We start from the raw sequence: 22,103 nt of genomic DNA, 5'->3' as shown, positions 1-22,103 counted from the left end.
ATGTAATACTTGCTTCAAAAATCTAAAGATATCATTAGATAGCAAGGAGTTAGGCTAGTGAGCAATACATTTTGTCTTAATACACAGATGAAGGTCTATGGACATATAAAACATGCAAAATTAAGACTGTTATTTTTACTGAAAGTTGCCTATTTGATAATATTATGTATGATTATGCAAATAATATATTTCAATTATAGTATACGTTTCCAGCAATTTTTATTATGAATGTGTTTTCTATTTCTAGCAGAGTCCTTCATTCAAGGCCAAAGAATGAATCTTCGGAAGGAAAAATCACTTATCCATGACTTAATTGGAATCCATATTTTGAAAAGTGGAGTCAAAATGCTGGGTGGAGTAACAAAAATGGTTGGGGTTAAACAAAATTCTATGTAATTATTTTTATAAACTCATTGACTGTATTTTCTCATTTTTATCTGAGATCACTTGTGTTTATGTTCCTTGTTTTTTACTCAGGAGGTCTCTAATTTTGAGAATTTTACTTTACCCTTGGTCTGGACCTATTCATTAAACTTTATTTTATTATGTTTGAGATGGAGTGCTAACATGCTTTTTAATTAAATTTTTGAGGGCATTTTATTACTTTCACCTCCTATATAAATAAACAACATGGTTTGTAAGCAGAGCATTCTTTATTTCTCTCCACATCTTTGTACTTTCTCTTAATTGTGTATTTGTTATGTATATTTTTTCCTCAGGTGTTAACTCTTTAATTATGTCAATAACAGTGATTCTCATCTATAGTAATATGAGGGTGATGGGACACAGGGCAGATTTCAGAAAACTAATAAATACATTGCTGATTAAGCCTATCAGTAGAAAATGCCAGTGCACTTTTAAGCAAAAAAATACAAGCAAATGACAGCAGTGGGAAGAAAGCATTAGACGAATTGAAACATTGCTACTGTTAATTTTGGAAGTTGTTGATGAAAAGATTAGGGAAGCAAGTATGATATTCAGAGGTTACAATAAAATGGAGAAGGGCAAAGGCAGAAAATTATAAAAAAAAATGAACAGAAACATGGTGAGTCTGACAATCACAAAGGTTCTACGTGAAGATGTTCAAAAACATTCATAGATGTATAACAGAAGCTGAAAATCAGAAGGCAATCTGTGAGATTGACATCAGGGAGCAGGTAATTGTGTGAGACTCAGAAGATAAATCAAAAAATATAATTGTGTTGTTTTATGACCTCCATTCAAAAACATTTATTTCTTTCTTTTTCTTTCTTTCTTTCTTTTTTTCTGTCTCCTTCCTTTCTTTCCATTGATGGCTTTCTAATTATTTACTTTATTAAGTTAACTAGACAAATATCAAGGTATGTATCATTGGCTACATCCATTTTAACACAAAATAGCAACATTATTTGGCCTGAATATATTCTAATGTTATAGGTTGCCTCCAGTGGGAGTGGTCCAGTGGTCAGAGATGACATAAATATGAAGCATCATTGTCCCTATCTGCATGGAAATACCAAAATAATCTGTGTAGCTTCCACATGGTTACCTGTTCATTTAACAGTATAAACTGAAAATGTAATTATAGCATGTGCAGAATGCTTTGTCTTAATACATGATTTTAAGGTGTTATCAGTGAGGACAGTTGGTGAAGACTGTGTAAGATTAGAAAAGGTGCACCAATGTCTGGGAACATGTGTTTTGAAAAAGTGCCACTGGTAGTAAACTTAGTGTAGGTGTTGAAGGGATTAAAAGAAGATGAGGCAGTTGACAGATGAGTATGACTTGAGGTGAGAAAGCTGATGAAATGTACAACAGAGAAACAAAATGTTGTGTACAGTATTTTGTAAGTAACTGAATGCAGGTAAGTGAAATATAGTATGTGAATGCAAAGAGAAATTGACCATAAAAAAGTAGGAAAGTAATGCTGAAAATGGGGGAAAAGTTGGGGAAGACTAAAGATGCATGTTCAGAAAGAGGCTACAAACAAATGACTAATCTGAATTGGTGTATTCATGTTTCCTTCTCTAAGGAGTGCACAGCTGCTGGAATGACTTGCTGGGAAATAGAAATCACCCATATATGGGTAGAAATCCTATGGTGCAGCATATCAAAATGGAAAGGGAAATGTCTGCATCAAATAGATTTCATCTGTTGCCAGTTTTAATTTATTTTATTGTGGCTATGTGCCATTTGGAGGGGTGGGGGGACTTGTTAAGTTTGGTCAGCATCCCAAAAAGCATTGATTTAGCTCTAGTGGTATTAATAAAATGTCCTTGCTGGTGAAATAAAGTGAATTGATTCTAAAACCAAGCAAGAAAATCCAGTGTGCTATTTTAAAGCAGAGGGGTTACACTTGAAATCTACCAGGGCAATGACATAGAGCAAAATACTAATAGTGGGAAAGTTAGTCAGACGTAAATGAAATCAGAAGTAGTGAGGAAAAGTAGCAGCCCTAAGCCGAGACCTAGGGAAAATCAGAGTGGAATGGTTATGAAGAAAAGAATGTGCTGGTAGTCATTGCAATGACAGACAAGTTAAACTAGTATTACCTAAAAATGTAACTCTTAAATCACTGGAGCTCAGCTATATCTAATATAAAGAAGCAATAAATACCTAGTAGTAAAAAGAATACTTATTGAAATAAAATAAATGCAACAAAAACTTTATATAAAATTTAATAATCAATTTTCCTACATAGCAGCACTTCATCAGAAAGTGACAGAAGTGTTGCTAAGACTGGCAGTTACATGGGTTTTGTGTAAAGTTTTATTTGTTTAACTGGGTAAGTTAAAGGAGTCCTTTCAGTCATAACCCCAGTCAGAGGCTAATACAGATATAAAGTACAAATGCATAAACAGCAGTCAAATCTAAACATATAAAGGTTAGACAAGTTAAATCACGAGTACATACTTAAAAAATAAAAAGTATTACAGTATTAAAAAAAGAAACCCATTTATTCATTTCTGGTGAAATTCCACCTTTGTTCATTTACTGGCGACTTTTTAAGACAAAAAAAATAACCAATTGTCGAAGGAAAATACGTCAAAGACCAATACACGTAAGGTTCATGTTAAGGCACTTTAATTCTTGCAGCAAGGAGACAAAAACATGCATGTAAAAATACAGAGTTTGTCTAATTAAAATCAGGAAATGAAGCCATTCTCATACTATTCTTACAAGACATTGTCTACTGAAGCTGACGTAGTTAATCACAAGTTTAAAATATTGTTTTTCACAGCAGATGTTGCTCATGATTTTCTGCTGACATGACATAACATTTCTAGATTCATGAGAAAACTTTGGAAAAATAACATGGCCTTGGAGACCGGCAGCTAGTTGCAATTATTTCTACAGTGCTGTGTTACATTTCAAGGTACTCTACTCATTCGAGCACAAAGCAATCACAGATTATAGTTCATATTCTTCAAGCGGTCTTTGTTCCACTTTATCTATCCTTCCTGCAGCTGTGTATGTTCTCATAACACAGACAGGGCTAATTGTCTAAGTTTAATAACATTATAGAAAGCAGTATTGTTCTATTCATTATTTTCCTAACCAAGCAGAAAATCATCTGATTCTCAGTACATTTCCTAAGACATAAACAAGATTTTAGCTGCACTGACAAAATACAAGGTCAGAAAGCATTTGCCATTAATATGGAGTTGTTCAGTATAAAGCAGAATAAATGTATTAACCCTTTTGGGCTTCTAAAAAGGCACTAATGCACACATATTAATACATATTTTTCTAACATTTCCCCCCATTAATACTTTTATTCTACTTTCAAAAGCATAAATGATTTGTTTCTTTTCCTAACCTCTTCCATTTTGGATTTGCAGTTAAGAAAGTCATTCAGTTTAACTTATGAAAGCATCTCAGTCTTCAATAGTTCATCAAGCTCAGTACCTTGATACAAGGTTTCAGAAACTGACAAATCTATACAATCTTTGATCAATCTTTTCATGCAGGGGATGCCACAACAAACACATACTCCCAACAGGAGCATACCTACACAAATAGCAATCAAGATGTTCATTAGGATGGAACCCCACCCCCCAAACCATTTCTGGAAAAAGTCCGTCAGTGGGTTTGGACCTGGTTTGGTCATGGTCGACACTTGCTGATTCACTTCAAAGTGGTTGTCTATCTCGTGCTGGTTGTCAGGAATATATGAACAACATTCTTCTTGGATTAAAGCGCATGTACCACCTCTCACCACTAGGGTGAAGTCAAGAGCCATACTATTTTGAAGCACCACAGTTCTCATGGCATTCAGTTCATCAGTCACTAATTCGAGAGCAGAAAAAGTTGCATTGCTCATTACTTCGAGGAGTTTAGACAGTTTTCTCAGCTCCCAAATAGATTTCACTGCTCCATATGCTGGTAATATGCCTGCCCACGACATGACAGTGTCACTTAAGTCCATATGTGTTAGTTTATCGCCCATGGAATGATGATTTCTCCAGCCCGCCTCGATCTGTCCCACTGGATTCTCAGGTTTCCTGACAGGTTTCTTGGTGACCTCTTGTGTATTTCGAATTTTACCTCAAGGCAAAACTGCAGTGTGCCATATGGCCGTAACCAGGTAACCCAAACAACAACTGCCGGACCAATTCTCAGGTAACCATTTATAGGCCTTTTTGCCACATACAAAATAGCAATCTTCCACCTTAGTAGTAACTTTACTATTAACATATACTTGCCCTGCATGAAACATTTTCTTGTTTATTATAGACAGTTGCTTAAAAAGAACAGGATTATGTTGTACTTCATTAATTGTTCTGTGCATTGATTTAAGAAATGAGTCATAGTCTATATCACAAATAGAACCTGCATTATTAGCTTTGGTGTAACATTTGTAAGGAACAGTCATATTGCAATTACTCCAACCCACCTGGACAGTATCATTTTTATAAAAACACACAATTCCCTTTTGTGTAACAGGCAGGTGCAATGCTATTTTATCTTGTGATTTAACAGTCGTAGTATCATAAACCAAGTTTTCCCAGGTCTCATTGACCCCTAGGGAGATTGCAGCCATTAACAATCCCCCGTATGCTGTTGGTACAACTGTACAAACCCAACAATTTGAAACATTAAAAGTCTCAGCATACACATGTTTGATCGCTTGGTAAGTGTTAAAGTTTGGATGCCAGTCTATGAGTAACGCATCGCGTTTATTGAGTTTAGCTTGTGTGGCTGGAAAAAGGAAAGGCCACAACAAAAAGATTAATGTCACCAGTATAGCCAACAGGATAATCATGCAATTTTTTTGTGGCTGTTCTGTATTCCTGTATGCTCTGGATTTTGTCATTTTTACTCTTGTGGTGTAACAGTAACGAGATTGTTGTCTAGTTCAAAGTTTTTAACCAGTTTACAGTGTGTCAGATGAATCCAGGACACTCACTCTACGATCTTGACTGCAGTGGGCGTTGACAGTAGCACTTGGTATGGCCCTTCCCACTTCAGTGTCTTCCAGTTTTTTTTCTTGATGACTTTCACCCAGACCCACGTGCCTGGGACTACTGCTGCTTCCGATGGTCTGGTTTGTTCCTTATCTGAAATAGAATTAAACTGCAAAAGGTGTTTAGAATTCAACATTCTCCTCATATACTCAGCAAGTGTACAGTCGGCTTCCTGATCTGCAGGCATGAGAGGTTTCCACTGAGGTATATAATATGCCCTCCCAAATAACTTCTCAAAAGGAGTCAATCCCTTTGCATTCAGAACAGTTCTCATGCTCAACAGTGCCAGGGGCAGACAATACACCCAATTTCTATGTGTTTGCTCAATGAGCTTCCTTAATTTATTTTTTAACTTCCCATTGTACCTCTCTACCAATCCTGCAGATTGTGGATGATATGCACAATGATTTTTTAAAGAAATTCCGAAAAACGTGCTCAGTTGTTGTATGGTTTGGTTCACAAAATGTGTGCCATTGTCACTGTAGATCTTTTCTGATATGCCAAATCTAGGAATAATTTCTTTAACAAGGATTTTTGCAACAGTAGCTGCATCTGGATTTTTAGCCGGAAAAGCTTCCACCCATTTGGAAAACATATCTACAATGACAAGACAATACTTCTTATTTTCGCATTTGTTCAATTCTATGAAATCCATACAGATAGTATGGAACGGATACAGCGGTGCAGGGAAACTCCCCTGCTTGGGCTTTAACACCCCTTGTGCATGATGTTTATTATAAAAATGACATGATAAACAAAAATTTTTAGTATAGTTTATGAATCCATATGTTGTGAACACTCAGTTCACTAACTGTACCATCCCCCCTGTTGAGACATGGCATTGCCCATGGCTCAACAAAGCTGCATATCTAAACAAGTTAGATGGCAATATCGGTTTTCCCTCTTTGGAGATGTACAGCCCTTCTTTGAGAATTGCTCCTCATTTTATCCATTTTTGTTTTTCAACCTGCGTAGTAAGTCTCTGCATTGTTTTCAACATTTCTAAGTCTAAAATCTCAGAAGGTTGTAATTCCTCATTCAAAAGAAATGCTTCTGAAGCTGCCTGCTTTGCAGCTGTATCAGCCCTTGCATTCCCTTTTGAAATTCTATCCTGTTGCTAGGTATGAGCTATCATTTACAAATAACTACTTTCTGAGGTAACTGAATAGATTCTAAAAGATCTAAAATAAACTGCGCATGATTGATTGATTTGCCAGTAGATGTTATCATTCCTTGATTTTTCCACTCTTGCACAAAAACATGTACAGTAGAGAAAGCATACTGGCTATCAGTAAAACTGTTTACACATTTACCCTTTGCTAAGGTACATGCCCATGTCAAGGCAATCAGTTCTGCTGCCTGTGCAGATAAATTGTGTGGTAAAGATTTTGCTTCTATAATCGCAGTATCAGAAACTACTGCATATCCTACTAGGTTTTGTCCTGTGGGACCCCTTTTGCACGAGCCGTCCACGTAATATGTCACCTCGGCATCATCCAAGGGAACATCCGTAAGATCTTTTCTAGGCAGTGTCTTTTGCTCAATCTCCTGCAGGTAGCTGTGCAGTGTGCCATCTGCAGGAGTTGGATGCAAGGTAGACGGATTCAAAGTTGTACATCTTTCAATTGTCATATGAGGTTGGCTCAACAATATAGTCATACAGGAAAGATGCCTAGCAGGAGAAAGATATGCTACTTTTTCTTGCAGTAAAATAATCGTGACTGCATGAGGCACTCTCAATGTGAGAGGGTGGAGCAACACTACTGAGGCCGAAGCCTGTACTGCCATTGCAGCTGCGACTACTGTTTGTACACAGTGGGGCAATGACTGCGCCACTGGGTCCAGTTGTGATGAATAGTAAGCAATGGGGCATTGTTTGTCCCCATGCTGTTGCGTTAGCACTGATGTCATATAACCTTGCTTACAATCTACAGTTTGTAAAAAACATTTATGATAGTTTGGTAGTCCTAAGACTAGTGAGGATGCTATCAGCTGTTTCAATTTGCAGAAAGCAGATTCTGCTTCTGGTGTCCATTGTAATAAATCCTGTGCTGCCATAGGCTTCTTGTATATCAAGTTGGTCAGAGGTGCAGATTCCAAAGCATAGTTTGGGATCCACCTCCGTCAAAAGTTGGTCGTACCCAGGAAGGACATAATTTCCTTCTTGGTAGTGGGTTTCGGTGCTTGTAAAATCACTATTTTTCTGTCCTCATCTAATGTTCTGCCCTCTTTGGATATTACATATCCTAGGTATCTAACTTGCTTTTTCCAAAGCTGTAATTTGTTTTTATTTACTTTATGTCCCTGAATAGCTAAAAATTGTAAGAATGCTACAGTATCTTCCTTACAATCTTGCTGGGTGGGGGCTGCCAGCAGGATGTCATCAACATAAAGTAAAATCTGACTGCCTCTTGGTGGGGTAAATCCCGCCAAGTTGCTTGCCATTTCTTGTGAGAATATTGTTGGGCTTTCATAATATCCCTGTGGTAGTCATGTGTATGTATACCTTTTCCCCTGAAATGTGAATGCGAACCAATGTTGGCTGTCAGGGTGTATCGGTATCGAAAAGAAAGCATTGCTGATATCTACCACAGAAAAATATTTCTGCTGAGGTTTCAAATCATTCAACAGGATGTGTGGATCCAGCACCATAGGTGCCCTTGGTATTACTGCATCATTTACAGCTTGTAAGTCTTGGACCATGCGCCATTCTCCATTTGCTTTTCTGACAGGAAATAAAGGTGTGTTACATGGTGAATCAGGTGATTCTACCAGTACTCCTTCCTTAAGTAAAGCTGCTATAATAGGTTTGATTCCTACCTCTGCATCTTTTCTCAAGGGATACTGTCTCTTTCATGGTCTAAATGCTGACTTTGGCATAATAGTAACTGGTCCTGCTGTACAAATCAGTCCTACATCTGATTTGCCTGTTGACCAGAGAGTTTCTGGTATGCCTTGTAAGGCATCTTCTTCCTCTTCTGATAAGAGTGCTAATCAGCTGTCCTCGCTTGACTGCAAATGCACAGCTGGGTGTGTCTGTGTTATCTGATTTAACTTCTGCTTTTGTACTCCCTGTTCTGACAGTTCTAACTCTGTCTGTTTTTCCCACCTCGTGACTTTTTCTCCTAGGTCTGCCCATTTCACATTTTTGTCCTTGGTTAAGCTTACATGTGGTAATTGATTAGATTTATAAAGTGCAAAGAACTCCTGGGGTAATGAACAGCTAACTACACTGTTCCCTTCCATATCCCAGTACAGATTATGCAATACTAATCTGTTTGCACGGTTTCTAAACAACTCTTGTTCATATTCCTTATCAGGTCCTGGTGTGTTACAATAATATAGAGTATAGTGCAACAATTGTTGTTTGTCAGTGTCAAGAGAGGGGAACTTGCTGATGGCTACGTTCATCAGCTCTTCGGTTACTGCCCCTGGACCAGTCGTAACTAAATCCTGGCTGTACCAATAAAATGTTTCACCCTCTGATCACACTGCAAAAGTATCAATTTGTCACTGTGCTTCCATACCCTGCATAGTTGGAACTACTGCTATGTCAAATAGCTGCATAAAGTCTCTGCCCAAAATGTTTACTGGGCATTTTGCAGAAACAACAATTTTGCTTTTCTGGGTTAACTCTGAATCAGGATCAGTTATCGCAACGTTATGGGAGAGGGGCTCCCGATTAGCTGCTTTCACTAATATGTAATCCGGTGACTCTGAATTCTCTGGTAGTTTGGAGGGGTGTATCAGGGTCCGTGAGGCCCCTGAGTCACACAAAAATGTGACTTCCCTCCCCTCTACCAGGAGTGTAACTTCTGGTTTCGTGTCTGCTAAATAGAGCTCCAAGCTCAATAAAGCTAAGTCTAAAATTTCATTTTCTTCACTATCTGTGGCTTCATGCACTTCCTCTATTTCTCCTGTCACATCCTTATCCGTGACTTCATGCACTTCCTCTATTTCTCCTGTCACATCCTCTACTCCCTCTATCACATTTGCATCTGTCTTTTCTTGGCTATTCTCTTCGAGTGATTCCTGGCTATCATATAGTCAGTCCTCGCCCTCCTTATCTTCTGTAGTTGCCTTCTTGTTTTTCTTGCAATCCCTTGCCAGGTGTCCCTTCTTACTGCATTTAAAGCACTCCCCCCTTTCTTTCACCCTTCAAAGTCCTCTGATCGTTGATCAGACTGTTTGTTTCCCTGGGCATTTTTTTTGCCCTTTTTTCCGGACTGTACTACATAACCTTCTGCTCCATCTTCTACAGAGAAAACTTGGGCTTTCTTTTTCTTTTTCTTTTTACTGTTAAAATGCCTTTCGGCATGTGTAGCATATTCAAGTAGTGACTGCAGTCTACTTGTGCAATGATCTAAAATGTGCTTTGTAATAAAGCTGCTTATAGGCAAAATACTGCCTTTTAAAAATGCATTCTTTAACTGCTGCTCATACGAGGAATCATGTGTTTGATCTTCAGGTACCTGCATTCCACAATGGTTATTAAAACACTCTAATAATCTAGCATAATATCTGTCAACAGTTTCACCTTCTTGTTGGATGCATTGATTAATGCAAGTCCAGTCTGTCCTAGGTTTCCATTTCTCAGAGATTCGGTCTGTAAAACCGTTCACTCTGTTGTCTAGTTCTGCACTACTATGTGGGAGGCGTTTGTGTTCTGCGTCACGGGGATTCCAGTTGCCACTGATGATGTGCCAATCTGGTCCCACGATTTGTCTGACTACTTTTTCTACTTCCTCTCCATTTAAGTTATAACTTAACCTCATGCCTTGTAGGTCTTCTAAAAATTTTCTAAAATTAACTTTTGGATGGGGAATTCCCTCAGTGGCTTTCTGGATATCTTCCGGTGTCCACGGTCTGTAAACTAAGAGAGTTGGGTCCTGTCCTTCTTGTCCTGCCTGAGGATTAGGAATTTCTATTAGTGGGCACATTTCTTCTTCACTTATATATTGTGAACTTCTACCCATTTGATATAACTCAATGTCCCCTTTTGCGTTTCCTGCCCGTGTTCGAGACCTGGTCTCTAACAAACGGTTTAGCTTTTGCAGGAATAGCAGGATATCGTGGGGGTGGACCAGCTTGTCCGCTCTCTTCATATTCTGGTAAGGGAAGCGGAGGGGGTGGAGTGGCTGATGCTATTACTAAATTATTATCCTTTTTATCTAAAAACATTGTTTTTGAGTTATTGCTCTTCTGTTCCCTACGGTTTGCTTCCTCAATCCACCTGTGTGCCTGAGAAATTCCTAATTGATGTTGCTTTTTTACCTGACCTCTGGAATCAGTTTTAAGCTGTTTGATAAGTTTAATAAGTGAGGATTTTTCTAATTTACCATCAAATTCATACTTATTAACCCATTTTGAGTAGTATTTAACATTATCGGCACGTTGTAATTGCATAAATTTCACGTCTTCAGTTAACGGCGGAGTTTGGGATCTTTTCATGCACTTATTTCCCATTTTATTCTAACCTTCAAAATGTTACGTAACCCTTCTTATTTTTACGTGGTACCACGATTTCTCTTTTTACAGTCTATCTAGAATAACTGCCTTACCTATTCTGTTTCCCTGATCTATGACAAGACTGCAATCTTCCTGTCCCTGACTTGTACAAGACAAATCCCCTGACAAACAATGCAAATCAAGTCCCTGATCTAAAACAGAAAAAGGTAAATCTCACCTTACCTGAGCCTCCGTGATTGATCGTCTGGTTCGAGGTAAACCCGCCCTTCAGTCGCAGATCAGAACAGTGGCTGGCCTCTTTTGGATGATAATTCAGTCAGAGGTCTTTTCAAATAAGAAGAACCGATGTGGTTTCTTCCCCGTACGGTTTCAAGCCACCTGGCCTGTCTGATCTGGTCAGAGTGGAGGTTTCCGGTCTGAAGGACCAATCTGTCAAAGAAAAAACCTTCAAAGACCAATACATGTAAGGTTCAGGTTAAGGCACTCTAATTCTTGCAGCAAGGAGACAAAAACATGTATGCAAAAATACAGAGTTTGTCTAACTGAAATCAGGAAGTGAAGCCATTCTTATACTATTCTTACAAGACATTGCCTACTGAAGCTGACATAGTTAATCACAAGTTTACAATATTGTTTTTCACAGCAGATGTTGCTCATGATCTTCTGCTGACATGACATAACATTTCTAGATTCATGAGAAAACCTTGGAAAAATAACATGGCCTTGGAGACCGGCAGCTAGTTGCAATTATTTCTACAGTGCTGTGTTACATTTCAAGGTGCTCTACTCATTCGAGCACAAAGCAATCACAGATTATAGTTCATATTCTTCAAGCGGTCTTTGTTCCACTTTATCTATCCTTCCTGCAGCTGTGTATGTTCTCATAACACAGACAGGGCTAATTGTCTAAGTTTAATAACATTATAGAAAGCAGTATTGTTCTATTCATTATTTTCCTAACCAAGCAGAAAATCATCTGCTTCTCAATACATTTCCTAAGACATAAACAAGATTTTAGCTGCGCTGACAAAATACAAGGTCAGAAAGCATTTGCCATTAATATGGAGTTGCTCAGCATAAAGCAGAATAAATGTATTAACCCTTTTGGGCTTCTAAAAAGGCACTAATGCACACATATTAATGCATATTTTTCTAACACCAATAATATCAACAAAATCATTATCAGTAATTAGTTTCTCTTTACCAAACATTTATTTAACACAAGGTGGTAACACTCAACAGGGAGCTTTCAAATTTAACAAAAATATAATGCACTTTTAAACTGGGAAAACATTTCCTCATAAAAATGAATTGCAGATAAACTCAGTACTCAAGAAAATTCTCAAAATCTCTACCCCTTGTTCTTAAAGTAACTCGCTCTATCAAACTAAAATCATTTTTTTAATTAGCCTGTACATATTTTTAAGGGCATACCACGCTCTTTGATTCTAGAGGCCAACTTTTTAGATGTCTTTTCACAATAAAAATGCATAAATCCTGGATATTTTTATTGCATAAACAAGACTCTGAGAACAATTGTTATAATAACTCCTTGGCTTTGTGGTTCTGTTGCAGTTACAAATATTAGTAAATGGACATTTAATAATTTACATATTACAGACACTGCATTTAATGGTGCTTTCATATTAACTACTTTATGATTCCCTTCTGTCAAATTTTGAAAAAGATGTTTCAAATTTCTACCACTTTTTTAACAAATACTAGATCCTTTCCTAAAACTTTCATCAAATTATTGTTTTCCATAAATACTTTCTAATTAGATTTTATAATATATTTTCCACTATCGACAGAAAATGCAAAACTACATGATTTATTAAAATCGTCCACAACATTTTTCTTTGTTAAAAATTCTGCATAAAAAGTAATTAAAATTGACTTGTATTTTTCTTTCCCTTTTCATGTCACATCCTTTGAAATGTCTATTGCAAAGCTTTAGCAAAAAATGTATTAGATGATAATTTCTTGTTTAAAATCTAACACTGTTGGCATACATAATCTCCCAGACTGCCCTTTACCACATTTTTTCATATAATATATATATATATATATATATATATATATATATATATATATATATATATATAAAATGGGGCAATTACTGTTAAAATACAGATGCGTTGTTAAACATTTCCTTCCTATAAATTTTAGACTCCATTCTATTCTCACTGTTCCATCTAACAATTAACATTCAATTAATTAACACATTCTTAAGAAAAATATAAGTAGTACTATTGATGTTTGTTTGTTGTAAAAATGTCCAAATTATACCTAACTATAAACAAATAAACAATAAATATTGTGTAGAAGAAAACATTGCTCTTAAATATTAGATAAACACTCCTAGTCCTAATTATATGATACAAACATAAAATGGGAATACTTGAGTGCCATAGGTGCCCCTATTGTCACAACCTTTATTTGTTGGCAAATATGTTGGACAAATACAAGGAATGTTGCTCAAAATCAAATAACAAGAGTTATTTTCCAGGAAGGAAGGGGTGAATATTTTACCAGGGAACTTGTAATACCTTCATCATTACATCTAGAAGTATATGATAACATATCTACCATAAAACATTTTTATTTATACTTCATCAATTTAGCATCTTAATTTTCTTCTACAAATTGTCATTAATTTTTTTTTGTAAAGGAAACAATATTGCTAAGAAACTATTTTGATATACAATCAATAGACGAACATAGTAGTTTTGTCTTGGAATTAAGAGAAGCAACTATAGGTTTAAATAGGGGAACATGAATTTTTTTTATAAATTTCTATGATCCCAAACATGTAACCCAGCCATGGTTTAGACTCAATGAAGTAATCATACAACTGCTAATCAGTATCACCACTTCCTGATAAATCAAATAGCACCAAATCAAATTTCCTATTAGTAGACTGCAACTCAGATTTAGGGACAGCACAATAATTATCAACATCATTCAGTATCCCTTGAATATTAATTTTGTATTACTATTGTTCCATAATCAGTAATCAGTAACCTGCCCCCCTGTCCACTTTCTTAAACTGGACAGCATTATTTAGCTCTTTAAATTCTTAGGTGGTATAAAAAAATCATTGGGTTTTACATAAACCTTTAACTAAACTGATGAAATAAGTGCAGTTGGAGTAACAGTAGACTGCTTCCTAAAAGTAGCAGTCAAATCTACTTTAAGAGAGTTTATATGTTGTGAAGTTAATTTAAATTAAATTTTCTCATAAATAATTTTAAATTAAATACATTCTCTCTCTCTCTCTCTCTCTCTATATATATATATATATATATATACATGTGTGTGTGTGTGTGTGTGTGTGTGTGTGTGTGTGTGTGTGTGTGTGTGTACGTGTGGGTGTGTATATAGGTTCCATTCAACCCATCAAGTTGACTTGAACTGTAAAAAGACAGTACAGCTTAACAAAAATCAGCCAATTGAGTTTACCAGTGTTTCTGTTATGTGAGATTGCAGTACAGTGGGGATCAGGGACTTTGCTCTTTTCCCAAGTATATTGCAATCTTGGAGTTGGTATATAAAATTAGCAGTGGTATGTGGATGCAGGGGAGCTTGTTTCCTACAAAAAAGTAGATTTATTTGTTCAAATCAGTGTATTTACTGTTTAAATCTTTGTGACTCAAACAGTTTTGAGTATGTGACAAGCATTTCATGTTTGGATAGTTCAACAACAACAACAACACACACACACACACACACACACACACACACACACACACACACACACATTTTTTAAATTTTCTGCCAGTCTTTGCAGTAATCTGGTTTCAGAAGTTTTTTTTTATTTGACATATCCTCAGACTGCTATTTTCTTGAGAAATGACTTTGATGTTGGTTTCTATAATAATTTCTTATTGTCATGTAGGCATTTACATTTATTCCAGAGATTATTGTTTAAATTGCATAATGTACTTTAAATTGTTTAAGCACTCAGAGTACAATACAAACAATGTCAGTGTTGCTATACAATGAGAAGTACTTATTTTACAAAACTAGGTGGGTATTGAGAGAATGGCTGTGCAAACATTTTAAATCAGTATGGACTTAATCAAAGACTTGGTGAAACAAAATGTTCCCAAAGCTGCAGCATGCAGGAAGCCTTAAATAGCATAGTAAAAGGAATTATAGAAGGTGTGACACAGATGAACTTCTCTTTAAAATAGAATAATAAATTATTAGAAAAAGTTGATGATATACAATAAAAAAATAAGAATTAACAGCATGCCTAAAATATGAAATTGATAACATGACAAACTTAATGTTTTTCTGTTTTCCAAAAATATTAAATTTACAAAGGGAATTAAGGGAGCCCATACATCTTTAAGAGGAATTTCTTAAAAAAATACCACCAAGATTCATTATTATCAAAATTATTTCTAGCTTGGATAAGGACTTGATTTTAAGATCAACTTAGTCTAATCAACCACCAAAATTGATAATTTAATCAGATTTCATAATGACTATTCAACCAAGGTAACTAGAAAAGAAACACTTGGCTTCCTTTAATAAACTAAACAAGAATGTCATTAAAATCTACCTCCTATTTCCTGCTAGAATTAAAAGATTCCTTGCAGGTCATCACAGAATATGTGATATTTGGAAGAGGCTATTATCAAACAAATAAAATGCTTGAGCAATCTGAAGGACTGTACAGGACCAGTGCTACACCTAAAACACAGGGTGAGAAAAATGCTCAGAAAGTGTCAGCAAAGAATAAAGAACTAAAAGACAAATTAACATGAATAGCAAATGTAAGAGATGCTAACCCAGTAAAATTAGAAAGTGGATTACTTGCGCATCCTTTTTCTCTATATTCCTATATTCATGGATTAGATGAGGGTTTTCTGTTTGCCATTTGGCATTCTTTACAGTTAGTGCTTCCGGCTTGAACATTGAAAGAGTTCCATTTGAGCGGAGAAAGGGAAATAAAATATTTATTTTCTGGTTTAGAATAAGTGTTTGTCATTGCAATAATGACAAGCATGCTCTCTTTGAGACTGTGCATTTTATCCCTTAGCTTCATCTGAGGAAGACCATTGCATCTTGTGCATCATCAGTTAGGAGGTTTATTTTCAGTGCTTCTGTCACTGGAGAGAGAGAGAGAGAGAGAGAGAGAGACAGAGACAGAGAGACAGAGAGACAGACAGGGAATATGACAACGCTGGTCAAAAGTAAGCAATTTTTCAGACACCATAAGGTTCTGAGAAGGATATTATCTTTCTCAGCTAGGTTTAAATAACATATTTTTTTACATGACATGGGTATGTCTTTAAAAAGGGGGCACATATAGAATGTGTCAATAAAACAAATGTGTACACATTTTAAATGTGATGATGATATCACACACAAGCTGCTTTGCTGTGAAAATGCTAGAATCTGCTGTTTAGTGAGATGCATAACAACGAATATCAAAATGATGTTAGATGATAGTTTGTGCTTACTGTAACAAGGGAATTTCCATCTTTACAAATCTTTAAGACATTATTAAAAACTAGTGCTATATTCAGTTAAATCAGAAAGTCTGTTTACAGGAAGTAAGTTCAAATATTAAAGGAAATCAAATGTTTTCATGAGCAAATTAGTAGCTGTGGATTCCTTATAAATACAAAGCTGTTTACCTTATACAATCTTTCTGTAGAAAATGTAGACAACAATTTATCATTTAGTAGAAAAAAGCAAAGTTACAGATTTTAAACATTATTTTCCCCTGTCAATAATACACATCTATGCACTGCATGGATCTTGTAAAACATTATTCGATTTTAAAGAGGATTGGATAGAAATAAATCTCCTTTAGAAAGAACTAGGTGCATTACAAACGATTGCTGTAAAAATAGGCACAGCAAGAATCTGATAGGAGCTTCTGAATATAATAATAGAAAGTTAATTGATGTTTAAGGTAGAAGTTCATATATATGTATCTATCTTTCTATCGATCTATCTGGGTCTACTTCACTTCACCAAAATCCCATTTCACTGAAATTCATTTCACTGAGACCAAATCACCTAAAGTTCACTACACTGAAAACTTAATTTCACTAAATCTCATTTCACTGACACCTTACTTTCACAAGACTAAATGGGAAACCAAAGACAAACTCACAAAAGTAAAGCCTATCTCCTTCCACAACTTAAAAACTACTTATCTATACTCTTAACAGAAACCAGACAATATAAAATCAAACTAAGTGGGGGGGGCTATGCCCCCACACCCCCATAACTATATATACTAACTCCAGGTTGCACTACAGTGGGGATGAGGACATATACCCTTTACTTGCCTCACAGTACTCTACACAATGCCACATCAAGTCTATAGCTTACAATTAAGTGAAATGAGATTCAGTGAAATTAATTTTCAGTAATTTGAACTTTAGGTGATTTGGTCTCAGTGAAATGAATGTGAGTGAAATGGTATTTTGGTGAAGTGGAGTAGACCTATCTATCTATAGAGTGAGAGAAAGAGAGTTCAGTAAGCCATGACTTTGCATTATGTAGTGAGTTTTATTATACTATATACAATACATTCATGTCAGAAATGAATAGATAGTTTATTGTGATATACAATGAATTACTCCTAGATATGATTTTGTTATAACTTAAAATGTAACAGGCTCAGGAGAAACAGGCTATTTAAGCTTGCCATCACAATATAATGAAAATGTGAATGCATATCTAACTTTGAAAATGTGTATCTTGTTAAAACAGGAGGAGGAAAGTCACAGAACAAGAGATTTTTAATTACCGCTTCTGGTGTACACAAACACACGCCTTCCTCCCCACACACAAACACAAGCTCTGCAGTACATACAAAAACACACAAAATACCACCACACAAGCTACATTCTCCTCGCACACACATCACAGTAACAAAACACACCAACACACACCACAGCCCCTACCCAAAACCCTTAACACATAACCACAGTGAAACACCAGAAGCACTAATTCAAAATCTCTGGTATGCGAGATTTTGAATTTCATGCTTCTGAGTTTTCGTTCTTTTCGGGTTTCCAATTTATGAGCTCGAAATACTGAAATTAGATATTTCAGTATTTCGAGCTTCTAAAGTGAATCCATATATTTATTTAAAAAAGTACAATGATATTAAGTTCTTCACAGATTTCATGACAGAGAATCATGTTTCTCTTATATTTCCTGACTTATTGTTTTAAAGAATAGATTTTACTATTTTGTCTTTATTTTTTCTTAATAATCCTAATGGGAATTATTATTTCATTTAAATACCTAGTTGTTGAAATATTTACTAATTGGAATGATAATACTAACTTTATAGTCATTTGGCCAATGTATTTTGAAATAAACTAAGGGTTAGTGTTCTACGTACATTGATATAGGTTCATAGGTTCATAGATTAGTACTAAGCTAACTGCCCTTGCGAGCCATTTTAAGCCTAGCCAATTATCCCTTGAGAGACTCAAACCCTGCATCTTGTGTTTGTAAGGCAAACACCTTAACCATTAGGCCACCCTCCCAACCCTACATTGCATAAATTAGTAAACATGTATTACCATTGTAGTTCTTAAGAACTGGTAGTTATCAGCTAGTCATTTGTTTAAGTTCTTAAACAGATTAGGAACTGTTGTATCCATGTGTAATTGAGTTTGAAAATGTAATTACTTCTAATTGTAGCCGAATATATTTAGTGTTAGTATATTTGGCATCTATAATTTGTAGAAGGGAAGACATATTAAATTCAGTAAGAATATTAAGAAGCTATTTTACAAATAAATTGAAAAAGCTAGACTAGTGCAACTTCAGTTTAAATATAAGATATTGCATTCAGTTGAAAAGTGAAGGGAATTACAGCATAACATGTAGAGAAACATAGAGCAATCTCTTTAACATGGTAATGGTTTAAACAGTTGCAATAAAAGGAAATCCATTTTGAGATATTTAGCTATTCCCAAGATTATTAATAATATAACTGATACAAAAAATTTGTACACTAAAGTAAATATTGAATTTCAAACAAATCTATTTAAATTAACAGATATTTATTTGTTACTTGGTATAGGAGCTAAAAGAACATATTGATATATGTTGAGTGATTCTGACAGTACTTAAAGAATGAAACCAAGGATATCTACCACAGCTAACACTTTAAACATGGATTGGTAATGTAACTCTTAAATATAGAGTAATATATGCTAGAAATTATTCACTATATTTTACTGACTATGCTTATGCTTTTTAAATGCATTCAAAATAGAATGGGTATATACTGTATTTCACTACCTAGGAATAATAAAAACAATTGAAAGTATTAAAGTTATTCCTTGTGCATTAACAGATCATAATGCAATAAGGAATGTTACTATATTTTCTAGAATTCCGGCATATATGACCAAATTAAATGGATTTAAGGATTTTAGGCCAAAGAAATAGATGAATATATTCAGTTTGATAATAATGAGAAACTGAATGAAATAATTGTGTGGGACTTATTCAAAACATATATTAGTGGAAAAATAAAATCCTAATGTCAATAGAAAATTAAACAATGGAATTCAGATATAAAAATCCAAGAGCAACTTCATAAAATAAAAGTAAAACAAAAGAAAGGAAATAAAATATTTGGACTTTAAATAAACCATATCAGGAAATACTTACATTATATTCACATGTAATGGCACCTAAAGGTTAACGTAGACTTGCTAACTGAAGTAAAATAATTGCAAGAGAAAGACAAATTAAATGTATACTTGACTCTAAGTCTAACGAGGAAACTTTACACATTGAAAAGATTTTGTTTAAATTCAGAGAATTCTATAAAGGGCTTAAAAATCATATAAAATTCACCAGCTGTTGATGCAGTTATACAAGATTACTTGCTAAAGCATATAATCATTAAATTAAGTGAATCAAAAATGATAAAACTAACCAAACCAATTGCAATTTTGTATTAAAGATCAAATTAATAAATGAAACTGTGAAAAGTGTCAGTATTAGATGTAATTATTTCAAATTTATGTAAGTGCTTTTCTCATACAATTATCTACTTGATTAAAGAAATATTTTGTTAACACAAAATTCTAAACAGATTTATCCCCCTTGAGAATGCTTTTTTCATACTGCCTATTTCAAAGCAAGGAAAATAATGAAACTGGTTTCTTCATATAGGGGTATATCGTCATTTAATGGTGGTTATAAAATAGTCACTTAAATTTTACTGAATAGATAAGATATAATAGATTGTATAATTAATAATAGTCAAGTTGGGTATATACTCTACAGAAAGATACAAGATAATAGAGGAATAATTACGATACTAGTTTATGCAAATACTAATAAGTAGAAGATTCATTTAGGAACTGTATTAATTTTTATTTAATGAGTTGGGGTTTTGTATATTTCCTGATGATTTTATAAAATTACTACAGAGTTTAATATACAGGCTCTGAAGCATACATCAAAAATAGCTTAATTTCTCTCTCAGCCTTTTAATTTATATCAGTGTGTGTGTGTGTGTGTGTGTGTGTGTGTGTGTGTGTGTGTGTGTGTGTGTGTGTGTGGAGAGTGTCCACTTTCACTCTTATTGTTTGTATTAGTTATTGTTTTAGGAATATTAAAGAAATAGAAGGGCTTAAAAATTCTAGTAACTATTGGTCTAACATTCTGTTACTTAACAGACAATATTCTACTCATGGTGAAATATATTAATATGTCAATACAAGTAACAGATAGACTATTAAAACATTTCAAAAAATCAACAATAAAAGTTAATGGACCTAAAATCAAAACAATAGTTTTATATCAAAATGTGACATTTATGGTAAAGAAAAAATTTAAATTTAATTGGAATAGAAAAGAAAGTACTTTGAAATAATAATAATAATAATAATAATAATACAAACTTAATTGATATAAACAGTATTATTCATGAACTCTAGAAGAGTTTATAGGACAGATAAATCAGCTGATAAAACTGGTAGAACTTATTCATTGCTTCTGAAGATAGAGTAATCTTAATAAAATGATAATTTTACCTAACATATTATACACCATACAAACTATATTCTTACTTACTGATGAGAAATTAATAAGAAAACTAGAAAAATTGTTCACATTTTATGCCATCCATCTAAAGCTATAATGGCATATGTTGCAACTAAGAACCAAAGAAAAGGAGGAGATTGGTTTCCCAGATGTAGATGCATAAGCAATAGCCTTATTCTTCAAAACATTAATATATTTGTTAGATGGAACTTACATGTGACAATAGAAGACCAATCCTATAGAAATATTTGAGATTTCAAAAACAAGGCACTCATTTGATACACTAAAATTATTAATAATAAAATTATGTAGTTCTTAAATTCTTTTAAAATTGTGATAACACAGTGAACTCCATACTTAAAAATGTAAGAAATGTATATAGCTATACATAAATAGATAGATATAGATATACACAGACACAGACACACACACTCACACATTCTCTAGCCTTAAAAAATGGAGATTTGCAATACTCCCTATTATAAATAATTTGATATGTCTAGAAATTATGAACATTGCTAATTTAGAGAAATAAAAAGTAAAGGGATACATTTTGGTTAGATTGTTTTGAAAGAAATAAAATGATATCCTCTTGGTGGATAAGTTTAAATTATAATATTTTGAATGCATGCTGATTAAAACCGCTGGATAATTTTTAACATAAAATTCAAAAACTGGTGGAAGAAATATCAATAAACATTCCATATTTATTGTTATTTATTATATCTGCTATCAAAGGAGTAGCAGATTCGAAAATAATATTTCCAAAGTATATTAACTGATAATAAACAGCAATAAGATAAGGAATAACTACACCAATTTCTTGTATTGACGTGGTCTTGATATTTTAGAAGGGAGAATTAATACTATATCAATATCTAAATCAAAATGTTCACCCTCTTCTATACTTTATTGGAAAATTCATTGAAATTTTATCACACTTTCTACACCAGAAAAGATTTATAAGAGAAGTACATCAGTGTGTTGGAAATGCAAAAAAGGTTGAAACACCTTGACAGCATACCTTTTCTGAATGTGTGAATATTCAACTATTATGATCAGAAACCTAACTGCCTTCAACCCTCTAACATTTATTAAGATCAGATCAACTGGCACAAACTAAAAACTCTCCCA

At 34.4% G+C, this 22,103-nt stretch overlaps 1 protein-coding gene across 2 annotated transcripts in view; it reads left to right on the top strand.

Annotated features, from left to right (window-relative positions):
* Window positions 1–621, top strand: part of FAM237A (family with sequence similarity 237 member A) — a 151,923-nt gene extending 151,302 nt beyond the window's left edge. Inside the window, exon 3 of one of the 2 annotated variants that reach the window (XM_044076123.1) lies at window positions 251–621. In XM_044076123.1, the coding sequence (XP_043932058.1) occupies window positions 251–396 (146 nt within the window). In that variant the 3' untranslated portion in view covers window positions 397–621. Of the gene's footprint in view, window positions 1–247 lie in introns of both variants that reach the window. The other variant, XM_044076122.1, reaches the window with a different exon arrangement.
* The last annotated feature ends 21,482 nt before the right edge of the window (window positions 622–22,103 follow it).

The sequence above is a fragment of the Protopterus annectens genome, chromosome 7.part0, assembly GCF_019279795.1.
Source record: "Protopterus annectens isolate FY-2018-M chromosome 7.part0, PAN1.0, whole genome shotgun sequence".
NCBI classification, from domain to species: Eukaryota; Metazoa; Chordata; order Ceratodontiformes; family Protopteridae; genus Protopterus; species Protopterus annectens.
Note: the sequence above shows the minus strand (reverse complement) of the source record. Positions and strands in the feature narration are given on the sequence as shown.